Source organism: Harmonia axyridis, chromosome 4, assembly GCF_914767665.1.
Source record: "Harmonia axyridis chromosome 4, icHarAxyr1.1, whole genome shotgun sequence".
Classification (NCBI taxonomy): Eukaryota; Metazoa; Arthropoda; class Insecta; order Coleoptera; family Coccinellidae; genus Harmonia; species Harmonia axyridis.
Window position 1 is genome coordinate 27,459,079 of NC_059504.1, and position 24,461 is coordinate 27,483,539.

General features: G+C 35.2%; 1 protein-coding gene and 1 long non-coding RNA gene across 5 annotated transcripts; both read right to left on the bottom strand.

Annotated features, from left to right (window-relative positions):
• Positions 1-343: 343 nt before the first annotated feature.
• Positions 344-21,420, bottom strand: LOC123677429 (TAR DNA-binding protein 43-like). 4 transcript variants are annotated; one of them, XR_006747104.1, is made up of 9 exons: positions 21,071-21,420; positions 20,602-20,771; positions 20,403-20,543; positions 18,634-18,841; positions 18,276-18,518; positions 17,828-18,025; positions 3,554-3,710; positions 2,165-2,315; positions 344-630 (listed from the first exon to the last, which is right to left on the bottom strand). XR_006747104.1 is itself a non-coding variant. In XM_045613931.1 (8 exons), exons 1-8 carry the CDS (start codon positions 21,312-21,314, stop codon positions 576-578), a joined length of 1,416 nt encoding a protein of 471 aa, XP_045469887.1. In that variant the 5' UTR covers positions 21,315-21,420; the 3' UTR covers positions 344-575. The 4 variants fall into 4 exon arrangements, 3 of the variants coding, with proteins under 3 accessions (XP_045469887.1, XP_045469888.1, XP_045469889.1); XM_045613931.1 differs by lacking the exon at positions 2,165-2,315; XM_045613932.1 differs by lacking the exon at positions 344-630 and having other exon boundaries at positions 2,021-2,315.
• Positions 6,914-9,177, bottom strand: LOC123677431. Its single transcript, XR_006747105.1, has 2 exons — positions 8,210-9,177; positions 6,914-7,634 (listed from the first exon to the last, which is right to left on the bottom strand). It is a non-coding gene; the product is annotated as an uncharacterized LOC123677431 (long non-coding RNA).
• Positions 21,421-24,461: the final 3,041 nt, after the last annotated feature.

The window sequence follows — 24,461 nt, forward strand, 5'->3', positions numbered from 1 at the left end:
GAAGCTATGTTTTGCACAAAAAAAGAAGTAAATCAATCAATTACTAGAAAGCCGCTAATGATAGATACGGATAGATAGAGAAGGAAGTAAATACATAAATAATAAAGAAAAAATTATAATAAGATACAGGGTGTTCCATTTGAAATACCGAAGTTGTTAGTACTTTTTTAAATAAGCGGCAACATCGCACCGCTGAAAATATTTCAGATCGATAAAGAAGGGGTTCCTACAATAAACCAAATTTTCAATAAAATCGAAACTTCTGTTCTCCGTGAAAGTCCAGGATACCATCGATCGTGGCCACCCTCAATAATTTAGTAGGAGGGAAAAATTTTCTCATTAATTATACTACTAGCTTAATGCCATATACTTGGTAACTTCATTTACATTCTCCATAATATTTCAACGATTTCAAGCTCAATACAATTCAAATCTAATTAGTATTTATTCTCGAGAAATTTTTTCCATCTGATCAGAAAAATATTGAATTCTTTCTCTGTCTTCATTCTTCTCCATTCTAAGCTGTGTGAACTGATTTATCTTTGGTCCAATTCTCCTTTCACAGAGCAATGATTTCATCTTAGGATATCCCCAAAACTGCACATGTTTTGATCCATATTGCGTTTGTACCTAAAAAAGAACAAGAAATTTCAAAAATCCAAAAATAAAAAACGAAACAAAAATATACTTAGTTTACAAACATACATCAGAATTGAAAGGAATTTCTGTTTTTTTTTTTAAATTTTCTGGCTCTCTTTTGGGCACTGAGAAGATTATTCAATCATGTGGTTTCATATATGTTCAGACAAAAATTATAAAAACGATCATATTCATCTTTCATCTCAGGTTTTGCTCATCAATTTACAAAATAAGATCCGAAAAATATTTTGAATATCTCATAGCGTTTCCATTTAATATGCAAAGAAAAAAAAACGAAATTATTTCTATTAACTTACTGAAACGATGAAATGCATCTCCAATCACAAACTACAGCTTCTGAACCATTCTTAAGCAGACTTCAACAACGAAAATTCTTTTTCCTATTCACACACATTTACCATCAAACGGGTTCTCACACACAACAATAGAATTTTTCTACATTTACCAATTTCATTCAGAATTATATTTTTCCAATTGAAAAAAATTCTCCCTTAGGAAGGATCCCCAATTTCATGATTTTACAACTCAGTGTTTTCATTGATAATCATAAAAGTGGTTCATAAAAAATACCCAACCACAATCAAATTCTGTTCTGGCTCTGAGTGGAATTATTTGGTTCCTCTATTCTTTCTACATATAGGTATTTACCTCATTAAAGTTAAATTGCTAAATAATCTTTATAGCCACTCCATTATCAACTAGAATTACTCTGCCAAAATTTAATGAAATTTACTGTTTCAATATACCTTAATTTTTGGAATGATATTAATGATTATATATATATATTCTTTAATGATTAAGAACCGAACACCAAAATTTATAAAATATGTAGTAATAAAACTAATCCTCATTGGCAGAATTAAATAGCCGTCAACAAAAATCCTTGAGATAATTGTTAAATATTTTAGGAGTTGCCTATGTGATATAAGTGATTTTATAGATCAATCAATTTCTTCATTGCAATATTCAGTCGAAAATATGTATATAGATTTAGATTTGATTGCAAATGTTGATTGCAACCTCAAAAAAAAAAATTGATTATTATTCAATACTATTCTCTCTTGACTATTTGAAATTGGTACTTTTGAAAGTATTTTTTTATTTAATCAAAAAAAGTGATTCCAAATTTCCATAAAGAACAACATGAATTTCTAATGGTTATTCCTATTATCTTCCTTGGCTCAATTTCCTTGTTTTAATTCAGATTTCCACAAAGGAAATATGATCTGATTAATTTCAACAACTATTTCGAGTAACAAACACCTTTCCACTCAAAAATAAGAAAAAATATTCAATTCATAGTTCAACACTAAATAAAATAATTGCTTTTACTGAAAGAGTAGATTCAATGAAAATACAGTTCACAACACACATTATATTACCTCTCATACAATTCACATACCATATATCAATTACATTTGATCAGATTTATTTCAAAATCATTTTCACAAAAGCTCTAACACATTAAGTTCAACTTTTCATTATAATATGAATATGTGCTTACACATAATTCTCTATTGAGTCCGCTTGCCAGTACACACTATAATTAAAAATAACAACTCTCTTTCCACATGAAGACAAGATCCATAGAACAATTACCACCATCATTTATACCAGTGAATTTACATCATCACTCTCTCCTGACAATTCCACTTCTAAAAGGTGAAACAAGTTCATTTTCTCAAATGTTGAGATTAGCATTATATTCACCAGAAAAAAATCTGTCAGTTACAAGGTATTCAAGTATTGCAGGAACTTTAGGAACTGAAATGAAACATTTTCCTTCCTCTATAAATGAATCTAATTCATCAAGAACTGAATTGAACTTCTTTAAAAATGATTTAAAAAATTATTCAGGAATAGAAACAGTATATCTATAAAGAAAAATCACGATTTTTTGGTTCATATGATTTCTAATCCTGGATGAAAAGAATTAAAAAAAATGTGTTTCATTGTCAAGGTTATTCAAACTTATAGTTGAGAAAATAATTCTACAGTTCCTGAAGCAATCCACTTTCAATTATAAATACCCTGTTTCGAATCTCCAAAACGAGATTTAATCAAAATTCAACATTACCATTACTGGTTTCTAGGATCTTAAAGAGGTACTGCGGCTAATCTTAGTTTTTAAAAACAAAAAGTATTTAATTTCAACAAATTCCAAACTGGGTGGGTCTACAAAGTGTAGCCAGGGAAAATTTCGTCAGAATGAAATACTAACAGCTGTTGCATCAGTCACCAGTTGCGTCTCTCGTACCTATATAAAAATTGGAAATATTTTATCTACATGAAATCGACATTTTAAGTTCATAATAATAAAATCCCGATGATCAAAATCTGAGCCAAGTCCACTCCAAATCCAAAGCCACAAAATAATAAACTTAATGTAAGGCACCTTCATGATTGCTTTCAATTGAAAATCATATTATTTTAGGAGAGCAGTGATATGAAATGCCTTCTTGTATGTATAATATCAAGAACAATATATATTAAAAATAATTGCCAACTGTGTTCCAATGAATGAATCAATCATTTAATAATAAAAGAAAAAAATTGCAACAAAAAAATAAGTAAATGTAATTTACCACAGAATAAAAAAAGACAACAATTTACAACAGCCTTCATACCAACAAGTAAACTGAAAATACGCAATGAATAAAGCAAATAAGTTATAATGAAGTCATAGGCAGCAGTCAATGTTTGGATGTAAGTCAACTGGCTCAGACAAATTCAATTTAGTTTTTAATTTATCACAACAGCTAATCAGCATAAAATATTGACTGGATAAATGCCACTGTTCAGATAGTAAAACTGGCGGTTAAAATGTGTGGTTGAGAGCAAACTTTCGAACTAGACTAATAAGTTTCGAGAATCAAAAACAAATTAATCATACTTGAGGAATGCCTTGTCAGACGGAGGCTGATTTGAATTCCTCGACCACTGAGGACCATCCTGATTCTGTTGACCTCCGGGTCCTTGGCTCATCCAATTCAGAAAACCTGGATTCTGATTATTAGGACCTTGATTCGGATTACCTCCTTGATTGCCCCCTGAAATAAAATTTTGGATAACATTTCGAATTGAAAAGTTTAGAGATCTAGTAAAATTCACATTACTGTTCATTATATAATGAACAGTAACGTTATTAAAAAAAACATGACTAAGATTTTACAATTAAAAAAATATTAGAAATTAACACAGCAAAACTTGGTCCTTTATTCTGATAGATTGACACCAGACAATATTCTCTACCTAATTTATGCGAGCTAAATCTCGCCCCTAATAGTGTAGTTCAATGTGTTCTTTATTATTATTAATATTTAGTTTTCAAATGTTACCATTTTTGTATTCTTAAAAAAACGGTAACATTTGAAAAATAAATCTTCATAGGAATGACCATCAATACTAAATAACAGCCTTCATTATTTGTATGATTAGTATACATTGCCTATAAATTATTCCAAAACAATTTCTTTATAATTGACCAATAGGCAAAGGGATATTTTACCTAATTTAATGAAAATTATCAAGCACGAGATATATTCAATGCAGATGAGACGAGTTTACTTTTTAAATGTCTTTTGGAAAACACTTTTAAAAAAGAGAAAACAGAAAAAACAGAGGCTCTTCATAGGCAATAGTAATGCCTTCGTTGAATGATGTCCTCCAAACTATCCAGCAAATAAAAATGCGTATATGACTGGAAAAATTATTTGAAGAATTGCTATTGAAATTAGACAGGAAGTTTGCACCGAACGAAATATCAATCTTTTAATTGACAATTCCCTGGCCCATCCTAAAGATCTCAAACAAAAAACTAAAGTTAATAAAACTTGTTTTTTCCCCTCCAAATATGACATCGAAACTATAACCACTTGATTAAGTTGTCACACCAAATGTGAAGTGAAGAAAACTATAAATTGTTTCGAAAAAAACCTAAAAAAATTAACATTTCACTAATGATGATAAGATAATTTAAGATAATAAGATAATTCTATTGTTCTATTTAAAAACAATCTGGAAGTTTCTTTACACTCGCCAAAATCACATAAATATAACATTCATATACAAATCAAACAATGAGAAATATAGAATTAAAAACTCATGAAATGGACAGAACGAATATATAAATATTGTACAAAAATATATACACATATATCCAATGCCTGGAATATTGATGTTGAATCTGGGACCTTTTCTAATTGTTTCAGAAAAGCTGACATTGGCCAGTATACTGAATGGCAAGAATGGCTTTGATTTTCCTAAGTGAAAGCTTGAAACAAGTGAGAAAGGAATTCAACTACAACAACAATAAGAAGCACGGAAAAATGTGCAAGATTCATAAAGTGTTACCTTTCATGATCTGCACACGTGGATGTACGAAACGTACAGAAAATCTTTCATCATATCATAATTTTTTAATAATATTCACACAAAATAATTTCAGAAGGTATTTCATATTTCTTAATCAAAAGTAGATTGAAGGATGTGTGTCTTCAATTTGTTTATAAAATCAGCATTTCCATTTCCGGTGAACTGTAGAATTAATATTGCGTTAATAAATCAATTGTCATCATATTTACGTTGGTCATGACGTCACTAAAATTATGTTTTATATACTTGTTAGTTTTAGAAATAAAGTGCATTAATACATGATCTGCCTTTTAGTCACAACCCTTGAGTCCTTAAAAATCCTATCTTAGAACCCAAGGTAACGTTGTGACGTAAACCCAACATGTGGATGATGTGTTGTCACTTCCTGTGGTGGTTACACAAGGATTTTAGGTAATAAAGTCAATAACAACTCTATTTAAATTTTTAATTAGGAAAAGAAAATCCTAACGTGCGTACATTAACCCTACTCCAGAACCAACTGTACTTACTATAGATAAAGGAATACAATGCTTAAGGGCCACGCCCACATATGCAACACACAAAACAAAAACATATAGTAATTATTCGGAGGGTAGATATCGTCACAAGGCTTCCAAACAAATAGAAAACAATCTTAATTTGGAAGAAAGGAAAAGACAAAAAAGACCCAACGAATTATCGACCCATACGCCTATTATCGGCATTTAGTAAAGTGGTAGAGAAATTAATTCACAGAAGACTAAAAGATTTCGTAGAAGAAAAGAAAATAATTCCAGATCACCAGTTTGGGTTTCGCAAAGAGCATTCAATGATCCATCAACTGGTACGACTGGAAAATATTAATCATTAATCCGAAATGATCGTTGGGCAGAGAAACTAAACTCTTTTTCCAAAAAAGACAACAGTGTTTTATCAAATGACCAAAGCACTGCGCTCGTATAGAAAACCAACCCCGCCGATTCACGGTCTACAAGGAATGGTATATAGTCCAGAAGAAAAGGTTGAAGCTTTCGCAGATAACCTCTAAAACCAATGCAGCACTAATTACAACAATTGGACCACATCGAGGACTTCAACCGCAAAGGGAGAAAAGACTTAAAAAGGATGCAACAGAAGCTATTGATTTCGCAACCGTTCAGGAAATCCAGAACACTATTATATCGAGTAAAGTGAAAACGGCACCAGGACCGGACGGCAACACTAACTTGACATTGCGAGACCTCCCTCGAAAAGCCTTTGTAGCACTATCGACTATAGTCAATGCTACCCTTCGACTAAGATACTTCCGAAGGAATGGAAGAAAGCGTACGTGGTTTCAATCCACAAGGCCGGCAGAGATGCTAAATTCCATCAGAACTATCGACCGATCAGTCTCCTCTCGTGCATAGGGAAGATTACGGAAGCTGTCATGTTCAAAAGATTGAAGACATAAAGGTGGAAAAGAAGTTCGTACAGTAGGAACAGTTCGGTTTCCAAAGCCAACACTCCACTGTGCAACAAGTGCTCCGAGTAGTGGAACAAATCACGGATGATAACCGCAAAGAAGTCACAGAGGCTGTGTTTTTGGATGTAGCCAAAGCTTTTGATAAAGTATGACACAAAGGACTGCTATATAAACTGCTTGCGGCCAGTTTCCCACTCACCATGGTCCAACAACATAGAGGGCTGTGATAATGCTATACGATACTGCAAATCACCAAAACAATAAGTCATAGTTACATTAAGGTAAGCTTTTAATTGAATATAGGTAATAATACAGTGAATAAGGCATCTCTTTCATCATAAACCAAAAGCATTTTTGCACTTGTTCGTTAAGTACTCTTTTCATCGCTATTAAACAAATCAAGTTTATGAGTTTCTGCTATATATAGTGATGGTGTATATTGTGAGTTTGTATTTGTAGTATCTGCTTAATATATGTCGTATATCCATAGTGAGGATGAGGTTAATACTCATAGGGTCGCACTGAATTCTGTTGTGTAACTAATCTGTTGTTTCTAGGCAATGGTTGGCGTTCATGGAGATTTGCTTTTTTGTTGACTGTAAGAACTAGATGGCTGATTTGTTAAATAGGAAATATCGTATATAAATGCATTAGAAAACAGTGGCTACCGTTCCTGGAATTGCGGAGTGTTTTCCTGTACTTGGTTTTGTGCTATTGAATCATATATTTCAATCTTCAATCTTAAAGGGTTGTGCTCGGGTATTTTCTTTAGTTCTTTAAATAATGATAGGCACAATAGTTTATCTTCATCGTCTTCTTTTTTTTCTATAGGTATTCTTTGGTTAATGCTCTCTCCTAATATTTTGGCAGAGTGATCGTCGGCTCTATGAAGTTTTTATTTCTTTGTAGCAAGTGAATATTCTCCCGGAGGTCTGAAGCTGCTGTCACTGTTTCCATCAACTGATTCGGGAAAGTCTGCTTGAAAACTACTGTCACATTTTCTTTTTTATACGGTCGATTGCAAAAATGTTGCCTTTGAAAATACGCCGAAATAGATTTCGAAATTGCTGCTGAACCAGATTTTAAAGTTTTAATTCGTTTCATACCTTCCCATATACATCACGTGAATTCTCCCATTTCTTCTGTAGTGATGATCCTGAAATAGACATGATAATCATTATTCTATTGCAGTTATCTTGTAAATGGTTGTTCGTTAGCTGAATAATGATATGTTTATAAAATTGGAAAGTCTACATTAAAGGGTGCAATTCAACAAGTGTGCAAAGGGATATAGGAGAAGTTAAAAGCAGTTGTCATGATTCCACCGAGTAAAGAAAAATTCTATAAAATTTGAACAAAAAGCATATTTTCCTAGCTGCATCAGTGCATTGGACTGACTGCATGTTCGATTAATTCAGCCACCAAACTCCGGATCTACGTAATATAATTTTGAAAATTTTTTTTTCATTGGTGCCAATGGCTTTATGTAACTACTGGTTTATATGGGTCGACGTTGAAGCCTATGGTAAAGATATTGACTTCGGAATCTTCAAAGAAAGCAACTTATATAAAATACTCACTGAAAAGTATTAAATATTCCTGAACCCAAATCGATATCTAATAACTGCGCTAATAAGTTACCATATGCAGATAGTAGCAGATGAAACTTTTGCCATGATTGAAAATTTGATGTGGTAAAATGCTGTCACACGAAAAAAAAAATATAATTACCGTGTATCGTTAGCTCGAAGAATGTTGAATGCACGTTTGGAATTATGTGCAACAAATGGCAAATTTTGCACCGACCCATAGACGTTAAACTTAACTGCTGAAAACACTGTAAAAGCTATATATGTCTTGCACAACTTTGTCAGAATTAAAGATGATATCACACACGAGGATACCGTTCATGCCACACCATTGTTGAATATGCCCACTGTGTGATCTACAGTGGGCGCGCAGTTCGAGACGCAGATAAAGTTGGAACTGCATTTACAGATTACTTTGTAAATGGAAAGCTAAACTGGCAGGATGGAATGGTCTAAACAATATTACTTCTGTAATAATATTCAAAGTAAAAATATATAAATGTTGTTCTTACCTAAATTCTTTTTTTTTCTTTCAGTGTCGTCACCATTGCAAAAAAACAAAACTGTTGCTCCCAAGCCCGTTTCTTCAGTATTTTATTAGAATATTCCTTCGAATTCAAGTGGCTGTTCTTTTTTCTACTTGATCGATAAACAAGTCGGTGTTGAAATCCTCGTCCATCTTGTAACTTCGTACGTCGAACCGATCTAATCGCGCTCATCAACTGAACACTTCTATGTCTGATTGTTGTACTTCAATACGCACATTACGCGCGAATCAATATATTGGCGACAGAGCAAAGACCATCGTGCGCGATCGCAAGTATACGCGCGACCATATAAACATTTGTATATGACTATTCTGCATCTTTAGTCGCGCGGTTTATGGAACGCGCTTTCACGCGTGATCATCTAAATTTAGCCTCATATTAACGATCGTTATAATTGATTGATTAATGGAAAATTTGGCCAGTTACAGTTGTCATGCTAAATTAATTTTTTCTACATTCATGCAAAAAGCAAAACTTTATTGAACTATATTTAGTGGAAAGAGAAGTTCTTTATTGCACTAGTGCAATAAAGTTTTTATTGCACTCATCTGTCATTCGACTTCAACGTGCTGTCATCATGACAAACAAATATTTCAGCCTGAAGGAAATAACGATGTACAGTTACCAAGTACTAGTACGTTTACAGCAGTAACAAATCAAGAAGTGGATTTAAAAAGTACTTCACTACGAAATATTCATATTGAAAATTGCACCAATTGTTCATTCGCTTTCAACATTGAAAAATAAAGTTTGAGTTAAATTGTTCGTAACGTATTAGTTCCTGTTTCTATGCAAATCGATATTCATGATAAAGTATTCAAGTTGCGCTTTTCATTTTCCTACACCTAGTGCCACACCTCAATAAATCATTTTTTGCTTTTTGCATGAACGTAGAAAAAATGTTGTATGCAACTCGTGCAAAAATTGTTTATTGCACTCGACGTGAAATTGTTATATTGCACGTCGAGTGCAATAAACATTCACTTTTTGCACTTGTTGCATAAATAACTATTAGGAATGGTTATTATAAAAGCCTCTTTCCAAGTATTCGGATATTTTCCAATGGTTCAAATACGATTGTATAGGTCTAGCAGTCTATTTTTGGCATCTGTGGGTAAATTTTTTATCGTGCTGTATGTAATTGTGTCTTTGCCTGGAGCAGAGTCAGTGTATCTATTCAGGGCAGTTTTTAATTCCTGCCCGCTGAATTCGAGGTTATATGAGCTGTTATCATTTTCAGTGAAGTCGAGGTTCATTCTGGCTTTTAATTTCTAGGAATCTTTGGTCGTAATTTCTAGAGCTACTCACTGCCTGGAAGTGGTCGGCAAATTTTTCACATATTTCGCCAGGATCTATGATTGGAGTATTGCTTGAGGAGAATATTTCCGTAAGATTATTTCGAAATGATCCTGAAATAAGTCTAACTTTCCGCTACACCTCCGATGTAGGTGTCGAGGGGGTAATAGATGACACATACTCGTGCCAGCTTTCAGTTTTTGCGTCTATCACTAATCTACGAGCTTTGGCTCTAGTTCTTTTGAATTCGACGAGGTTCTGGACTGTGTTATTCCTCCGATATCTCAGTGCTCTATTCCTTTTAGCAATAGCAACAGCAATATTTTGATTACACCAGGGAACAGTTTTTCGCTTCTTCTCGAGGGGGATCTTGGGATGCTGCCAGAGGCTGCGTCCAGGATGGCTTTGGAGAAGGTGTCAACTGCTTCATCTATGTCAACTTCCCGTGTTTTCAAATATAATCTTTATGGGAAAGTGGTCAATAGAGTGGAGGTCTTCCAGGTCAGCCTTGCTGTAAGAGCTGAGGAGCAGAGAGGGAGAGAGATATCTATACAGAAGACATTATTTGTTCTTACACAAAAATGGGTAGGGGTTCATGTATTGATTAATGATTATACATAAATTTTTGTCATTCACAACATTTTCTACTCTTTGACCTCTGACGTCAAGGTAAATGGATCCCCAGCTAGGGGAGTGAGCGTTAAAATCCCCTAAGATGAGGAATGGCTGTGGCAGCTGCGCCACGAGGTTGTTGAGGTCATTTTCTAGCCATTGTGCATTTAGTAGGTATACATTGAAGATGGTCATTGTGTTGGGGATATGGATCCGCACCGAAATTGCTTGAAGGTTAGTATTCAAAGGGGCCTCTTGTGCATGTATCGATTGTCTCAAGAAGCTTGCAACTCCGCCACAGGCCTGTTGTCCGATGGTATGGTCCTTCCTGAGGCATTTGTAACCTCTAAGATGGAAGTTTTCACAGGGTTTGAAATGACTTTCCTGTAGAGCAACAAAAAGTGGTCTAGTTTTTCGGATTAACATCTGGATCTCACCGATGTGCGATATGCATCCATTACAGTTCCACTGGATAATATTGGCCATTATTGTCATAATTCAATTTTTTATTTGTTTTGTGTTGGGAATGGAGGTTTTTCAGGGATGTCCTGTTGTTGGGAAAGATAGTCAATGTGTTGCTCGAGTTGGTGTTCTTTTGGTTCTGATCTGTTTTGTGTTTAGATTTACTCTTCTTCGTGAAACGTTTTAAATATCTCTTTCCTACTGGTATCTTCCTTCTGATTGATCTGATTCATGGGCAGGTATTTTTGCTTTTCTCTTTGAGCTTGTTGATGCTTCTGATCCAGTTCTTGATCTTGTGATAATTCCTTCAATAATTTTTGGTGGTGGTGGTGCCGGCGGGCCCATTAGTACGTATGTGTGCGAAGGTATGTTCTTGGTGATCAATTCACTGATGCATTTTCGTACTATTGTTTCAAAAACTGGGCTGAGCTGGCTGATAATGTCTTGCGGACAACCCTTATTTCTTGTAGAATGGCAACCGTTCCAATTGATGCATATGAGTGGGTTGTCGCAATTTTGCCCCATGTGTGTTGATTTTCCGCATACACAGATTTCTTCTGATTTACACGTTGAGGTCATGTGTCCATACCGTTGACATTTAAAACATATTAGGGGGGTTGGTATTAATGGTTGGACTTCAAGTTTACACATAGCAACAGTTATTCTTGAGGGAAGTTGAGGTTTATTGAATGTAAGGAAGGATTGTTGGGGGTATCAAATAATACCGGCGTGAACTTGGCAGCCACTTTTCAGCAGCCGAATTCATTCCAGCAGCCAAACGACCAGTGGCGTCGGTAGAATTCAAAACTAACGAATCGATCTGTTTTTGGGGTGCAACGCAAGAATTTGCTTTTTGAGTTTACTTGAACGACTTCAGTCAAGTTTTTATGACATTTCAATGCACAAAATAATATTATAGATGAACTTGAATTATGCTGATCAATGAAACGACGGGTTATATCCAAGTCTTTTCACGAATGAAACCTTGAAAAACGTTTAGCCAAATTGATATTTGGAATACTTACTCTTCAATAGGAACAGAATAACATATCCGAAGCACATTGATTTGCAGGCCGTCTAAGGGGTAGTTTACACTTGTGAATTTTTCGAAATTTTCAAAAATCACCCTGTCAAAAATGTTTAGCCAAGTTCATATTTGGTATTATTACTCCTAAATAGCTAAAGAATGACATATCCGAAGCACATTGATTTGCAGGCCGTCTAAGGGGTAGTTTACACTTGTGAATTTTTAGAAATTTTCAAAAATCACCCTGTCAAAAATGTTTAGCCAAGTTCATATTTGGTATTATTACTCCTAAATAGCTAAAGAATGACATATCCGAAGCACATTGATTTGCAGGCCGTCTAAGGGGTAGTTTACACTTGTGAATTTTTAGAAATTTGCAAAAATCACCCTGTCAAAAATGTTTAGCCAAGTTCATATTTGGTATTATTACTCCTAAATAGCTAAAGAATAACATATCCGAAGGATTTTTATTTGCAGGCCGTCTAAGGGGTAGTTTATACCTGTGAATTTTTCAAAATTTTCAAAAATGACTGTCAAAAATGTTAAGCCAAGTTCATATTTGGTATTATTACTCCTAAATAGCTAAAGAATGACATATCCGAAGCGCATTGATTTGCAGGCCGTCTAAGGGGTAGTTTACACTTGTGAATTTTTAGAAATTTGCAAAAATCACCCTGTCAAAAATGTTTAGCCAAGTTCATATTTGGTATTATTACTCCTAAATAGCTAAAGAATAACATATCCGAAGGATTTTTATTTGCAGGCCGTCTAAGGGGTAGTTTATACTTGCGAATTTTTCAAAATTTTCAAAAATGACCCTGTCAAAAATGTTTAGCCAAGTTCATATTTGGTATTATTACTCCTAAATAGCTAAAGAATGACATATCCGAAGGATTTTTATTTGCAGGCCGTCTAAGGGGTAGTTTATACCTGTGAATTTTTCAAAATTTTCAAAAATGACTGTCAAAAATGTTAAGCCAAGTTCATATTTGGTATTATTACTCCTAAATAGCTAAAGTATGACATATCCGAAGGATTTTTATTTGCAGGCCGTCTAAGGGGTAGTTTATACCTGTGATTTTTTCAAAATTTTCAAAAATGACCCTGTCAAAAATGTTTAGCCAAGTTCATATTTGGTATTATTACTCCTAAATAGCTAAAGAATGACATATCCGAAGGATTTTTATTTGCAGGCCGTCTAAGGGGTAGTTTACACTTGTGAATTTTTGGAAATTTTCAAAGATGACCCTGTCAAAAATGTTTAGCCAAGTTCATATTTGGTATTATTACTCCTAAATAGCTAAAGAATAACATATCCGAAGGATTTTTATTTGCAGGCCGTCTAAGGGGTAGTTTACACTTGTGAATTTTTCGAAATTTTCAAAAATGACCCTGTCAAAAATGTTTAGCCAAGTTCATATTTGGTATTATTACTCCTTAATAGCTAAAGAATAACATGTCCGAAGCACATTGATTTGCAGGCCGTCTAAGTGTAAACTACCACTTAGACGGCCTGCAAATCAATGTGCTTCGGATATGTTATTCTGTAGCTATATAGGAGTAATAATACCAAATATGAACTTGGCTAAACATTTTTGACAGGGTCATTTTTGAAAATTTTGAAAAATTCACAAGTATAAACTACCCCTTAGACGGCCTGCAAATAAAAATCCTTCAGATATGTCATTCTTTAGCTATTTAGGAGTAAAAATACCAAATATGAACTTGGCTTAACATTTTTGACAGGGTCAATTTTGGAAATTTCGAAAAATTCACAAGTATAAACTACCCCTTAGACGGCCTGCAAATCAATGTGCTTCGGATATGTTATTCTCTAGCTATTTAGGAGTAATAATACCAAATATGAACTTGGCTTAACATTTTTGACAGGGTCAATTTTGGAAATTTCGAAAAATTCACAAGTATAAACTACCCCTTAGACGGCCTGCAAATCAATGTGCTTCGGATATGTCATTCTTTAACTATTTAGGAGTAATAATACCAAATATGAACTTGGCTAAACATTTTTGACAGGGTGATTTTTGAAAATTTCGAAAAAGTCACTAGTGTAAACTACCCCTTAGACGGCCTGCAAATCAATGTGCTTCGGATATGTCATTCTTTAGCTATTTAGGAGTAATAATACCAAATATGAACTTGGCTAAACATTTTTGACAAGGTGATTTTTGAAAATTTCGAAAAATTCACAAGTGTAAACTACCCCTTAGACGGCCTGCAAATCAATGTGCTTCGGATATGTCATTCTTTAACTATTTAGGAGTAATAATACCAAATATGAACTTGGCTAAACATTTTTGACAGGGTGATTTTTGAAAATTTCGAAAAAGTCACTAGTGTAAACTACCCCTTAGACGGCCTGCAAATCAATGTGCTTCGGATATGTCATTCTTTAGCTATTTAGGAGTAATAATACCAAATATGAACTTGGCTAAACATTTTTGACAGGGTGATTTTTGAAAATTTCGAAAAATTCACAAGTGTAAACTACCCCTTAGACGGCCTGCAAATCAATGTGCTTCGGATATGTTATTCTGTTCCTATTGAAGAGTAAGTATTCCAAATATCAATTTGGCTAAACGTTTTTCAAGGTTTCATTCGTGAAAAGACTTGGATATAACCCGTCGTTTCATTGATCAGCATAATTCAAGTTCATCTATAATATTATTTTGTGCATTGAAATGTCATAAAAACTTGACTGAAGTCGTTCAAGTAAACTCAAAAAGCAAATTCTTGCGTTGCACCCCAAAAACAGATCGATTCGTTAGTTTTGAATTCTACCGACGCCACTGGTCGTTTGGCTGCTGGAATGAATTCGGCTGCTGAAAAGTGGCTGCCAAGTTCACGCCGGTTCAAATAATTGGTATCCTTTTTTTGTTTCGATTCTCTGAACTTTTATTACACCTACATCTTTCAGTTCTTCTAGTATTTCTGTTTCGGAACGGTTCATTAGGTCACGACAGAAAATAACACCTTTGCTTGTGTTAAGTGTTGTGTGAGGGGTAACTGTGACGGGGAATTCAACAAACCTGGTGACATTCAGGAGCCCATCTGTTGTGCGCCACTTCGTGTTTTGACAAGTAACCCTTCCTTTTTTTAAAAGTGTTACCTATTTCACCTATTCACCTATGAGACCGTACATATATACATCATGCTTATCACAAATGGACATTGGAAAAATATTTCGTCAATTTTTTTTAACAACCAGGTACCGGGGTATTTTTTCCAACGTCTCCGTGTTTGTATTAATATTCTGGGAGGTAGCTGTACGGGGTATGGCGCGCCCGCACAGCCATCACCACCAGGTTGCTGAAGCATATCCACAGTAGGCCCTACACCCCAGCCTAGTGTAGGGGCTTTTGTTCCTTGACTGCCCAACGAGGTTTACGAGGCACTCTCATTGAACATAATACCCATATATACCCCTTTGTCGAAGGGATAACACGCCTCTGTGTCGTAGAGGATGCGAGTCGTTTGGGACACACTTTGGTAGTGCCATCCATCCCCTCAGCACGGCTAACACCTTGGGATTACTGGAAAAGATTATGGGAAAACTGGATGTCAGGCAGAGGTGGGGTGGTAAAAATGGGAGCATGGGTGCATATTTTGGGAATTGGGAAACGGAGATCGATCACGGAGGTTGGGTTTTTGGGACAGGTGCCCCAGTCAGTCGTCTTTTACGACAGGCAGGGGGTTCCCTGGGCCTCTTCTTTCCCGGAGCCCAGACGGGAACTACAGTAGATTTGTTTTCACGGAAGCCGAATAGATTTTAAGGTATTGAATGATTTGTATGTTATTCTAATTTAGTTTTGACTTTTTTTTTCAAGTAATTTCCCTAGGACTGGTAATAAGGTTTTTGGTCTATAGTTTTCCATCTTTGAATTATCTCGATTACTTTTTCCTATGAAAATTATAGTTACAGACTTCCATATTCGTGGGAATATACTGATAATTATGCACCATTTGTATATTTTGATAGAAAAAAGTGGAACGCTCCACGATTTTGCGTGTCATCCTTGCGCAGTTCAAACTTTTCAAACTTTGTCTAATTTCAAAAATTCATTAAAAAAAATGTTAGATGTGACAACTTTGAGTGATACCGCGTATTGAAGCTGAATTAATGTACTTTTTGCAAATATAAGCAATTATTTCAAATTCAAAATACAAGGTGATATTTTCAGATATTTTTAGATTTAGGCTAAGTTCAGATGGTCGCGCGACATCGCATGTTTGTAGCTCGTTAACGCGCGACGATGTATTTAGATGGTCGCTCGTTGATAGCGCAGCAGCCCGCGATTATCTGTCTTTTATTACCAAGTTTGCAAGAAAGCTGCATTGTAGAGTCGTTAGGGTAAGTTCAGATGGTCGTGCGTAAACGCGCGATCCACAAACCGCGCGACTTAAGATACAGAAGAGTCATATACAAATGTTCATACGGTCGCGGGACATCGCGCGTATGACTCCCCTGTATCTTTACCCTATGTCCTACGTGAGCGACTAATGTTACGACGAAAGCGAATTTATCAAACCTTGGAATATAATAGCGCTGTCCTACGTGCAGTCATATCGGTCGTAAAAATGTTTGACGCGAATTTCGCGCGATCAAATTATTTGTTATTTCTGAGCGAAATTCGCGCGACTGATCTTCCGCAATGCACAATCCCAACCCCAACCATATATTTGTCTCGCCGTGTCGTGTTTGTAGATTTCAACGTAGGACACTGAAAGTCGCGCTGCTCGCATCGCTCGCGTAGTACATAAAATTCGCGTCGCTCGCGTCGTAACATTACTCGCTCGCGTCGTAACATTACTCGCTCGCGTAGGACATAGGGTTAGCCTTAGGCAAGATGTCTCATTGATGTTGAAAAAATTCCTTTTCTGCGCAGTCATTTGTATCAGCAAAAACATTTGTTGGACTACTTGTGTATCACTGTAAATCACAAGTATTGTTCAAATTGAACTGTGGATTGTCAATTTTTCATCCTTGTCTTGAATCTGTTGCGAGGTATAAATTGCAGAAGGTACAGAACTCATGCTACCTATTCATTTTCCGCTTGAGAAAATGTGATAGGGAAATAGGTATTGGAATAAATAAACTCTCTACAAGAGAATTTTACGTTGTTCCATTCCTCCCGATTTGAGCAAATAGTTGATTTTTAGGTGCGATGTTCATGAGGTTGTCATTAAACATGGACAGACACTTGGCCTAGATTTGGTTCAGCTATGTTTCAGCATTCCTTCACTTATAATGCAATGAGGGTATATAATGTTGATTATTCCATGTGGGGTGCTCTCTGTGAACTCATTGAGAGAAATTTTGAAAGAAAATTTTTGAGAGAATAGATGATGTTATCGACTTATAGTGTCTTGTTTCTTTTTTTTTTTTTGGTATTTTCCTTAATTTCATTTTTTTGGGATTAGAAGGGTAGCTTCAGCTGGACTTCACCCCTACATTATGTATTATTTTTCTTGCAAATAAAGACACTATTAATATTATTATCGTCAAAATCACTCAAGGAAATAATTTCAAAACCATCCTTCTCATAGTCGATATCCATCCGAATATCTTGAAGATTATATTCCGTAAAATACCTAGGGAGAAGTTATTGAAAGTCTACATCCCTTTGTATTTGTTATGTAGTAACTGTTAGTTTACAATATCATTATAAGGGCTCATGTCACATTAGATTCTTGTTGATTAAAGACTCATATTCAAATTTCAAATTTTTCAATATTCTGAAAGTAATTTTCAGAACACCTTTTTTAAATTGTACACATAAAAAGTATATTAACTTACCACTCGAATTATTTGGTCCACTGTTGAAACCTTGATTGAAATTAGGCTCTTGATTTTGTAGATTACCTATAAGTCCCCAGCCTGCTTGATTCAAGGCAGCTGCAACAAGAGCAGGATTCATAGGCAAACCCAAATTCAAACCTAAACCAAGTGGATTTACGTTTTGAGAATTGCTTCCCTGACCTTGTCCATTGATTCCTAGAAAATTGAAAATTTTCAATTTGGGGATACTCATTAGTTTTAGAAATATTTATAACTAAAACTCAAAATTTTCATTGAAATTGTTTTTTTAGCTGAATTAAAGGATATAGAGCAATAAAACGAAGTTACAAAAAAAACAAGAAAAACTTGATATCCCCCAAATTCAGATTCAAAAAACAATTTTGCATCATCAACATTCAGCAAGAGCAATAACAATGAAGCTGAAGCAAAGTTAAATATTTTTTACCTAATGCTTGTAGATTTGGCATATCAATATTTGTCCTTGGACCACCACCCTGGTTGCCCCAATTGCCTTGATTTGGACCAGCATTTGGATTGTTATATCTATTCTGCTGATACATATTAGGTCCCTCTGGGCCCCGCATATCTCTATTATTTCCATGAGGTACTCCCCTAGGTCCATTAGTTCCATAACCTGATGGCCTATTTTCAGATTTTGGTGCAGCATTTGATACATGAACTGATACTCCTGAAAAAAAAAATTAATTCTAAATATAAATCCTAGTTAAATCAACACTGGCACAGAAATATATTTACAATGAATTATATTTTTATACCATCCTAAAAATTAAAACAAAATTTACCTTTGATAATATGGTCTTCCCCACAAAGACTCTGTGCAACTTCTGGGTCCAAAAATGTAACAAAACTAAATGCCCTGAATGGTCTTGGTATAAATACATCTGTGACTTCACCAAATTTACTGAAATATTCTTTCAAGTCATCAGAGGTCATATCTTCTGTACATCTTCCAACAAAGACCTTGCAGGGCACTTGCTGAATCAATCCTTCCTGAAATAGGCCATAATCAATTAAACTATTATATATACAAAATTATATACTGAAGATTATTTATATTATTTATACATGAGAACTTTACTTTATTTGTGGAGTTGATTGATTGATTTGAGGGTTTATATTTGTGATTTTTTTTTTATTTGGTGTAGTATAGTGTAGGGGGGATATTGTGATATTTGTAGGATTATAAAAAAAGGAAGCATTGATAAATAGTGCACAAAACAAGTGTTGAATCATGTTTGAGGTTTTGTAGATGAATATGTATGGATTATTATTTCATTATTGAATTGTAGAGTTTGTGTAATAAATAAATAAATAAAAAAAATATAAAAAAATTCAATCTTAATGGCTCCAATTATAACTTAATTAAATTATAACATCATAAAATTATTACATAGAATTGAATATAATATGAATTTGTAAGGCTCCTGTCACACGGTGAGCCGTACGGCTCTCGCTCATGAGTGGAAGTCACACCCGCACCGGACTTCTAAATAAAAAAATTAAAAAACATTTGGCAAAAATAGCTATCCTCAACATATATGGTATCAACAATTTCCTGAAGGTTACATATTTGTTACAGTTCTTTAACATATGAGGCAATTTATATGACTTGGGAGGCAGAGGGATACCTACTGTATGCCATGCTTTTGAGGTTTAGTCTGGTTGTGTCCTGGTTTCTTGACTCCACTGTGCTAGCCCCCGTACCGCCCTCGAATCGTTGAGGGCCTTTGTTTGATCCCCTTCGCGGCGCGTATAGTTATTTTTTATGTCTTATCCCTTTCATGCTATTCGTAGCATTGGTGACCAGCATGTTATCGATTTCTTCTTGTTTCTATTGGGTTAATTAAGTGTGTAGTATATCTAACAGGGCCACACATCATTGAGTTCTATGCATCGGTTTATTAATTGCTGTGTGATACTATTCGTATTTTGTTATAATTCATTTTTCATTTTTTCAAATAATGTAATTTCTATGACAAATTATTGATTGATTGATTGATTTATTATAATATATCAAACCTTTAATCAGAGTGGCAATTCAGTGCTGAATGTAGCAACAAAAAAACTATTTTGATTTCTGAATAATAAATTATATAGCTCTGATACAACTTGAGTAGGTATAATTTTGAGTAAGTAGGTACCACTATTATTGGTTTGCCTACCCAGAATGGTATTTATACTAGCGGTTTTGACAGATGTTGTCCTATACAGTATGTATTTGTTTAGACTCCTTGTAAACGGTTGGACGGATTTTGAATTTTGTGTGTTCAAGTGGATTCGTTAAAAAAAAAGTTGGATTGAAATTAAATTAAATTTTCTCCAACCATACACATGTGTGAAACCTTGATAACAAAATTACAACAGTTGAATGTAGAACCGGAAAAGGCTCTTGCTCATTAGTGAGAGACGTACGGCTCACCATGTGAAAGGATTTCATATATATGGAAAAGTTAGAGCTGTACGGCTCATTGGGCTCATTGTATGAAAGGAGCTAAAGAGTAATTTTAGTTACTATATCAATTCTAATTCTGCATATATAAGATTGGTATACCTTTGAATTGGGAACTTTAACATCACACCATCTACCATCAATCATGTGTCTCTGTGCTAATACTCTCATTTGAGACTCATAAGAGCCAAACCTAATAAATCCAAAACCTTTTGACTGTCCAGTTTTTGTATCCTTTTTTACCTAAAATCAAAATTAATATTAAGTTATATTTCAATTGAATGAAATATACAAACTATACCTGAGCCATTAAAACTTCACCAAATGTTTCAAAATATTCTCTAAGATTTTGTTCAGTTGTCTTCCAAGGCAATCCCAAAACGATCAAGTCTGTACATCTCAGTTTTGTTTCCATTCTTTTGGTCTTAGCAGTTGAGTTTTCTAAGTTATCATCAGATTTTCTTTTATTTTCTGCAAAGATCAAATAGTTCAGAAACTCAGTACTCAAATTTTGACAAAAAAAAGTTGGCTTTTACTTGGATTAGAGCTAATTTTAGGTTATCGATTGGAAAAAACACTAATTCAAATAGAGTATTTGGTCAATAGAAGTCTTTGATTACTGTGAACATTATTCCAGCTGAAATTGATTACCGCGAACATTATTCTAGGTGAAATTGAGGTATACCGAAATTGATTAACAAAAATTCAAACCGTATGGATCGACAGCTGTTGAATTGTTATGAAATTGATTTCAAATGCTTAGCTGTTACCTTTTGGAAAAACACAGTAGAAAATTTGAGTGCCCCAACCATCTTCATGTGGGGGATGCAAGCGACCTTCACTTAATCTTACTCCGCGAATTGCTTTGGTGTCAGGGTTTCGAAATTTTAAACCAGAGGAACCGGGAAACTGCGCTGATAAGGTACTAAGAAGGAGGGTTCCATCATCTTCCAATGGTAACTCTATCGGTTCTTCCCCTTCATCTTCAGCTACTTGTAAGTAATCTACGGACATTCTTATTTTACACAAGTCCCAGAAAAATATTCAACTCCTTTCACAAGAAAACCTATATTTCCTTAAATATCTTCAAAACGTCAAAAGAAACGTCAACTCAAAACTCAATATAAATTATTTCTTCTTCTTCTTATATCCTTTAGTATGTGCTAGGACTCAGCCATTCGCACATCGAACAAATAACCTTCTCGGTTCTCTTCTCACATCAAAAGTAACTTAGGTTGCCGGACTCTGTTTGGACTGTCAGACTTCAGATAACTTGGATTCAGGATTTTCTTCTTCTCCTCAATCTTCTATCTAAGAAATGGGCTGCATTTCTGTCTCCAAATCACTGTCTGCGTACGGTATTTTATACTGCCTGACTAACCGTTAAACTCTCGGAGGAGGTAAATGTACTGGGATTTACCCTATTACTGAGACGTTACATTTGTGAGGAGTTTACAGCTTAATCTTTGAAGCCAACAAAAAATTATACAACAAAATGTACACTGTAATATCATTAGAAAATATCAAGTCATATATGTTAAGAGGGAAGTTCGTTATTCTTCTAGTATTTTTGAGATCATCATAAAGCCTTGAGCAATTCATCATATTATCTCGACAATTAAAGAATATGTGAGGGATGTCACCCCTCTCTCCGCAACCACACAGATCTGAATCAACAACATGAATCCTCATCAAATGAGACGGAGTGCAACAATGCTCAGATCTTAACCTGTTCATTGTCACAATGTTACCCCTTGAAAGATCAATCCCCTTAAACCACGGTTTGACTCCAAAGGAACCAATGTGGACATATTTTGAAAAGGTACGATTCCCGATACTGACCTTCCACTCTTCTCTCCATCTTTCCCAAACAATTCTCTTGTATCTAGGCCAAAAGTCACTAATATCTGCCCTCTTGATAACTGATTCCTCAGAACCTTGTTTTGCAAGATTATCAGCCATGTCATTACCTTGTATATTAGTGTGACTTGGGATCCATATAAGTTTTATAGAGAAACCATGGTCACTCAGATATAACAGGTTTGCTCTAATTGCGAGAGTGATATGGTCGTTTTTAGCTGAATTCCTCCATTTCGATATTTTTTCAAGGGCACTCATTGAATCTGAGATAATCAGACATCTTTTCAGGTTTTTTCGTTTGATTTCTCTTGTTGCTTCCAAAATGGCGATTAATTCTGCAGAACATATAGAAAAATGGTCAGGTATTTTCTGAGACATGGAGATACCCACAGGGCTATATATACCTATGCCTGTGAGAGTAGGAGTTTTGGAAGCATCCGTGAACACCATTATATGGTCAGGGAAATCTTTAGAGCAACGAGTAGTAAAAGGCAATGAGTTATCGGGAGAATCCTTTGAAAGGTCAAAGTTAATATATGGTATGAAAGATGAATGGACAGTTAAATCATGAGAAAAGCAGGGAAGCTGGTACGAGGAGTAGAAACTTTCTGAATTATTAATTAGAGAGAATGACTCTATTATGGGTGGAGGATTGCCAGCAGAAGTCCAATTTTTAAGGGAGAGGATTTTATTAAGGACAGGATCGTTAGAGATTCGATGCAACTTTGTGACGAATTTGGTTGCTAGGTAGAGTCTACGATATTTGAGGGGGAATTCATTAGACTCCATCATAATAACGGGAATGGGGGTAGACTTCATGTATCCCATTGCTGTGCGCAAAGCTGAATATTGGACCCGGTCCAGTTTATTGAGAAGGGCTTTCTGACATTTCCCATAAAATATGGCACCATAGTCAAGGAAAGGGCGAACAGTGGCTTTATATAAAAGTAGCTGGGTCGATGGGTGGCTACCCCACCATGTCCTGCACAGAGCCCTCATTACATTAATACCCTGTAGTGATTTAGAACACATGTTGTGGATATGCTGAGACCAATCGAGGGACTGATGGATAGTGACACCCAGATATTTCACGGTTTTGGTCCAAGGGATACTCTGTTGGAACATATTCAATGATGGAATATTTGAAATGGCGTTTGATCTATTACAGCAGAGTGCTGATGATTTTTCAGGCGATAATTGGAGCGATTTAGTGTTTGCCCATCTTTCAACACACTTCAATGCTTTGGTCATCTTTTCAAATGCTACTTTGAAGGAAGCTCCAGTTGAGATAATCGTGCTGTCATCTGCGTACTTCAACACAGTAACACCAGGGATATCTATGCAATTCTGTAAGTCACCAACAAAACAATTAAACAGTATAGGATTCTTTGGAGAACCCTGCAACAAGCCTATATTCGACTGTTTGGGCCCAATAAGTTTTCCTAAGGATGGGTCAACGAGGAAAATATTTGTATGTACCGTCAGAGATCTCAACAGCTGTATAATAGGCAAAGGGACTTTCATGGACCTGAGAGTATTCTCGAGAAGGTCAAAGCGCACAGAGTCATAAGCTTGCTTGATGTCCAAGAACACGATAATAACTACCTCATTCCTTGAGAATGCTGAATACATTGAAGCAACCAAATATGCCAAAGCGTCATTCACTGACTTCCCCTTACGGAAACCAAACTGAAGTTCTCGATTGTCAGTTGATTGCTGATAAATCCTCTCTAATCTGGTGGCCAGTAGAGATTCTAATATTTTTAAGATGCAAGATGTTAAAGCAATGGGGCGATAGCTGAGAGGATCATCTGGAGATTTATTTGGCTTACAGATGGGCACAACAACCGTGTCCTTCAGAGACAATGGGATATATGGGTTCTCAAACAAATTATTGAAGATCTGGGTCATTCACTCCTTGGCTTGAATTGGCAAACTTTTCAACATTCCATAAGAAATACCATCCTTACCTGGGCAAGATTCCTTTTTTGAATTAATGCACAGAATTAATTCATCCAGGGTGATAGGCGGGAAAGGCAAAGGACGGTATACTTCCGGTATATTCGTTTGAATATTCGATGTATTCTGAGGGGGACACAATCGATCAATTATTTTTTGACCGCAGGTAGTCGAAGAGACCCGTGTTGCTGGAGGTTTGCAACCATGTTGGAATTTCGCTATATCTGACCACAACTTCGCACCGTTGCGAGTAGATAAATTCTCACAAAAAGCCCTGAAGGATTCACGCTTAGCATTTCGAATTTTATTTTTAACTGCTGCTTGGATATTCTTAGCATTAAG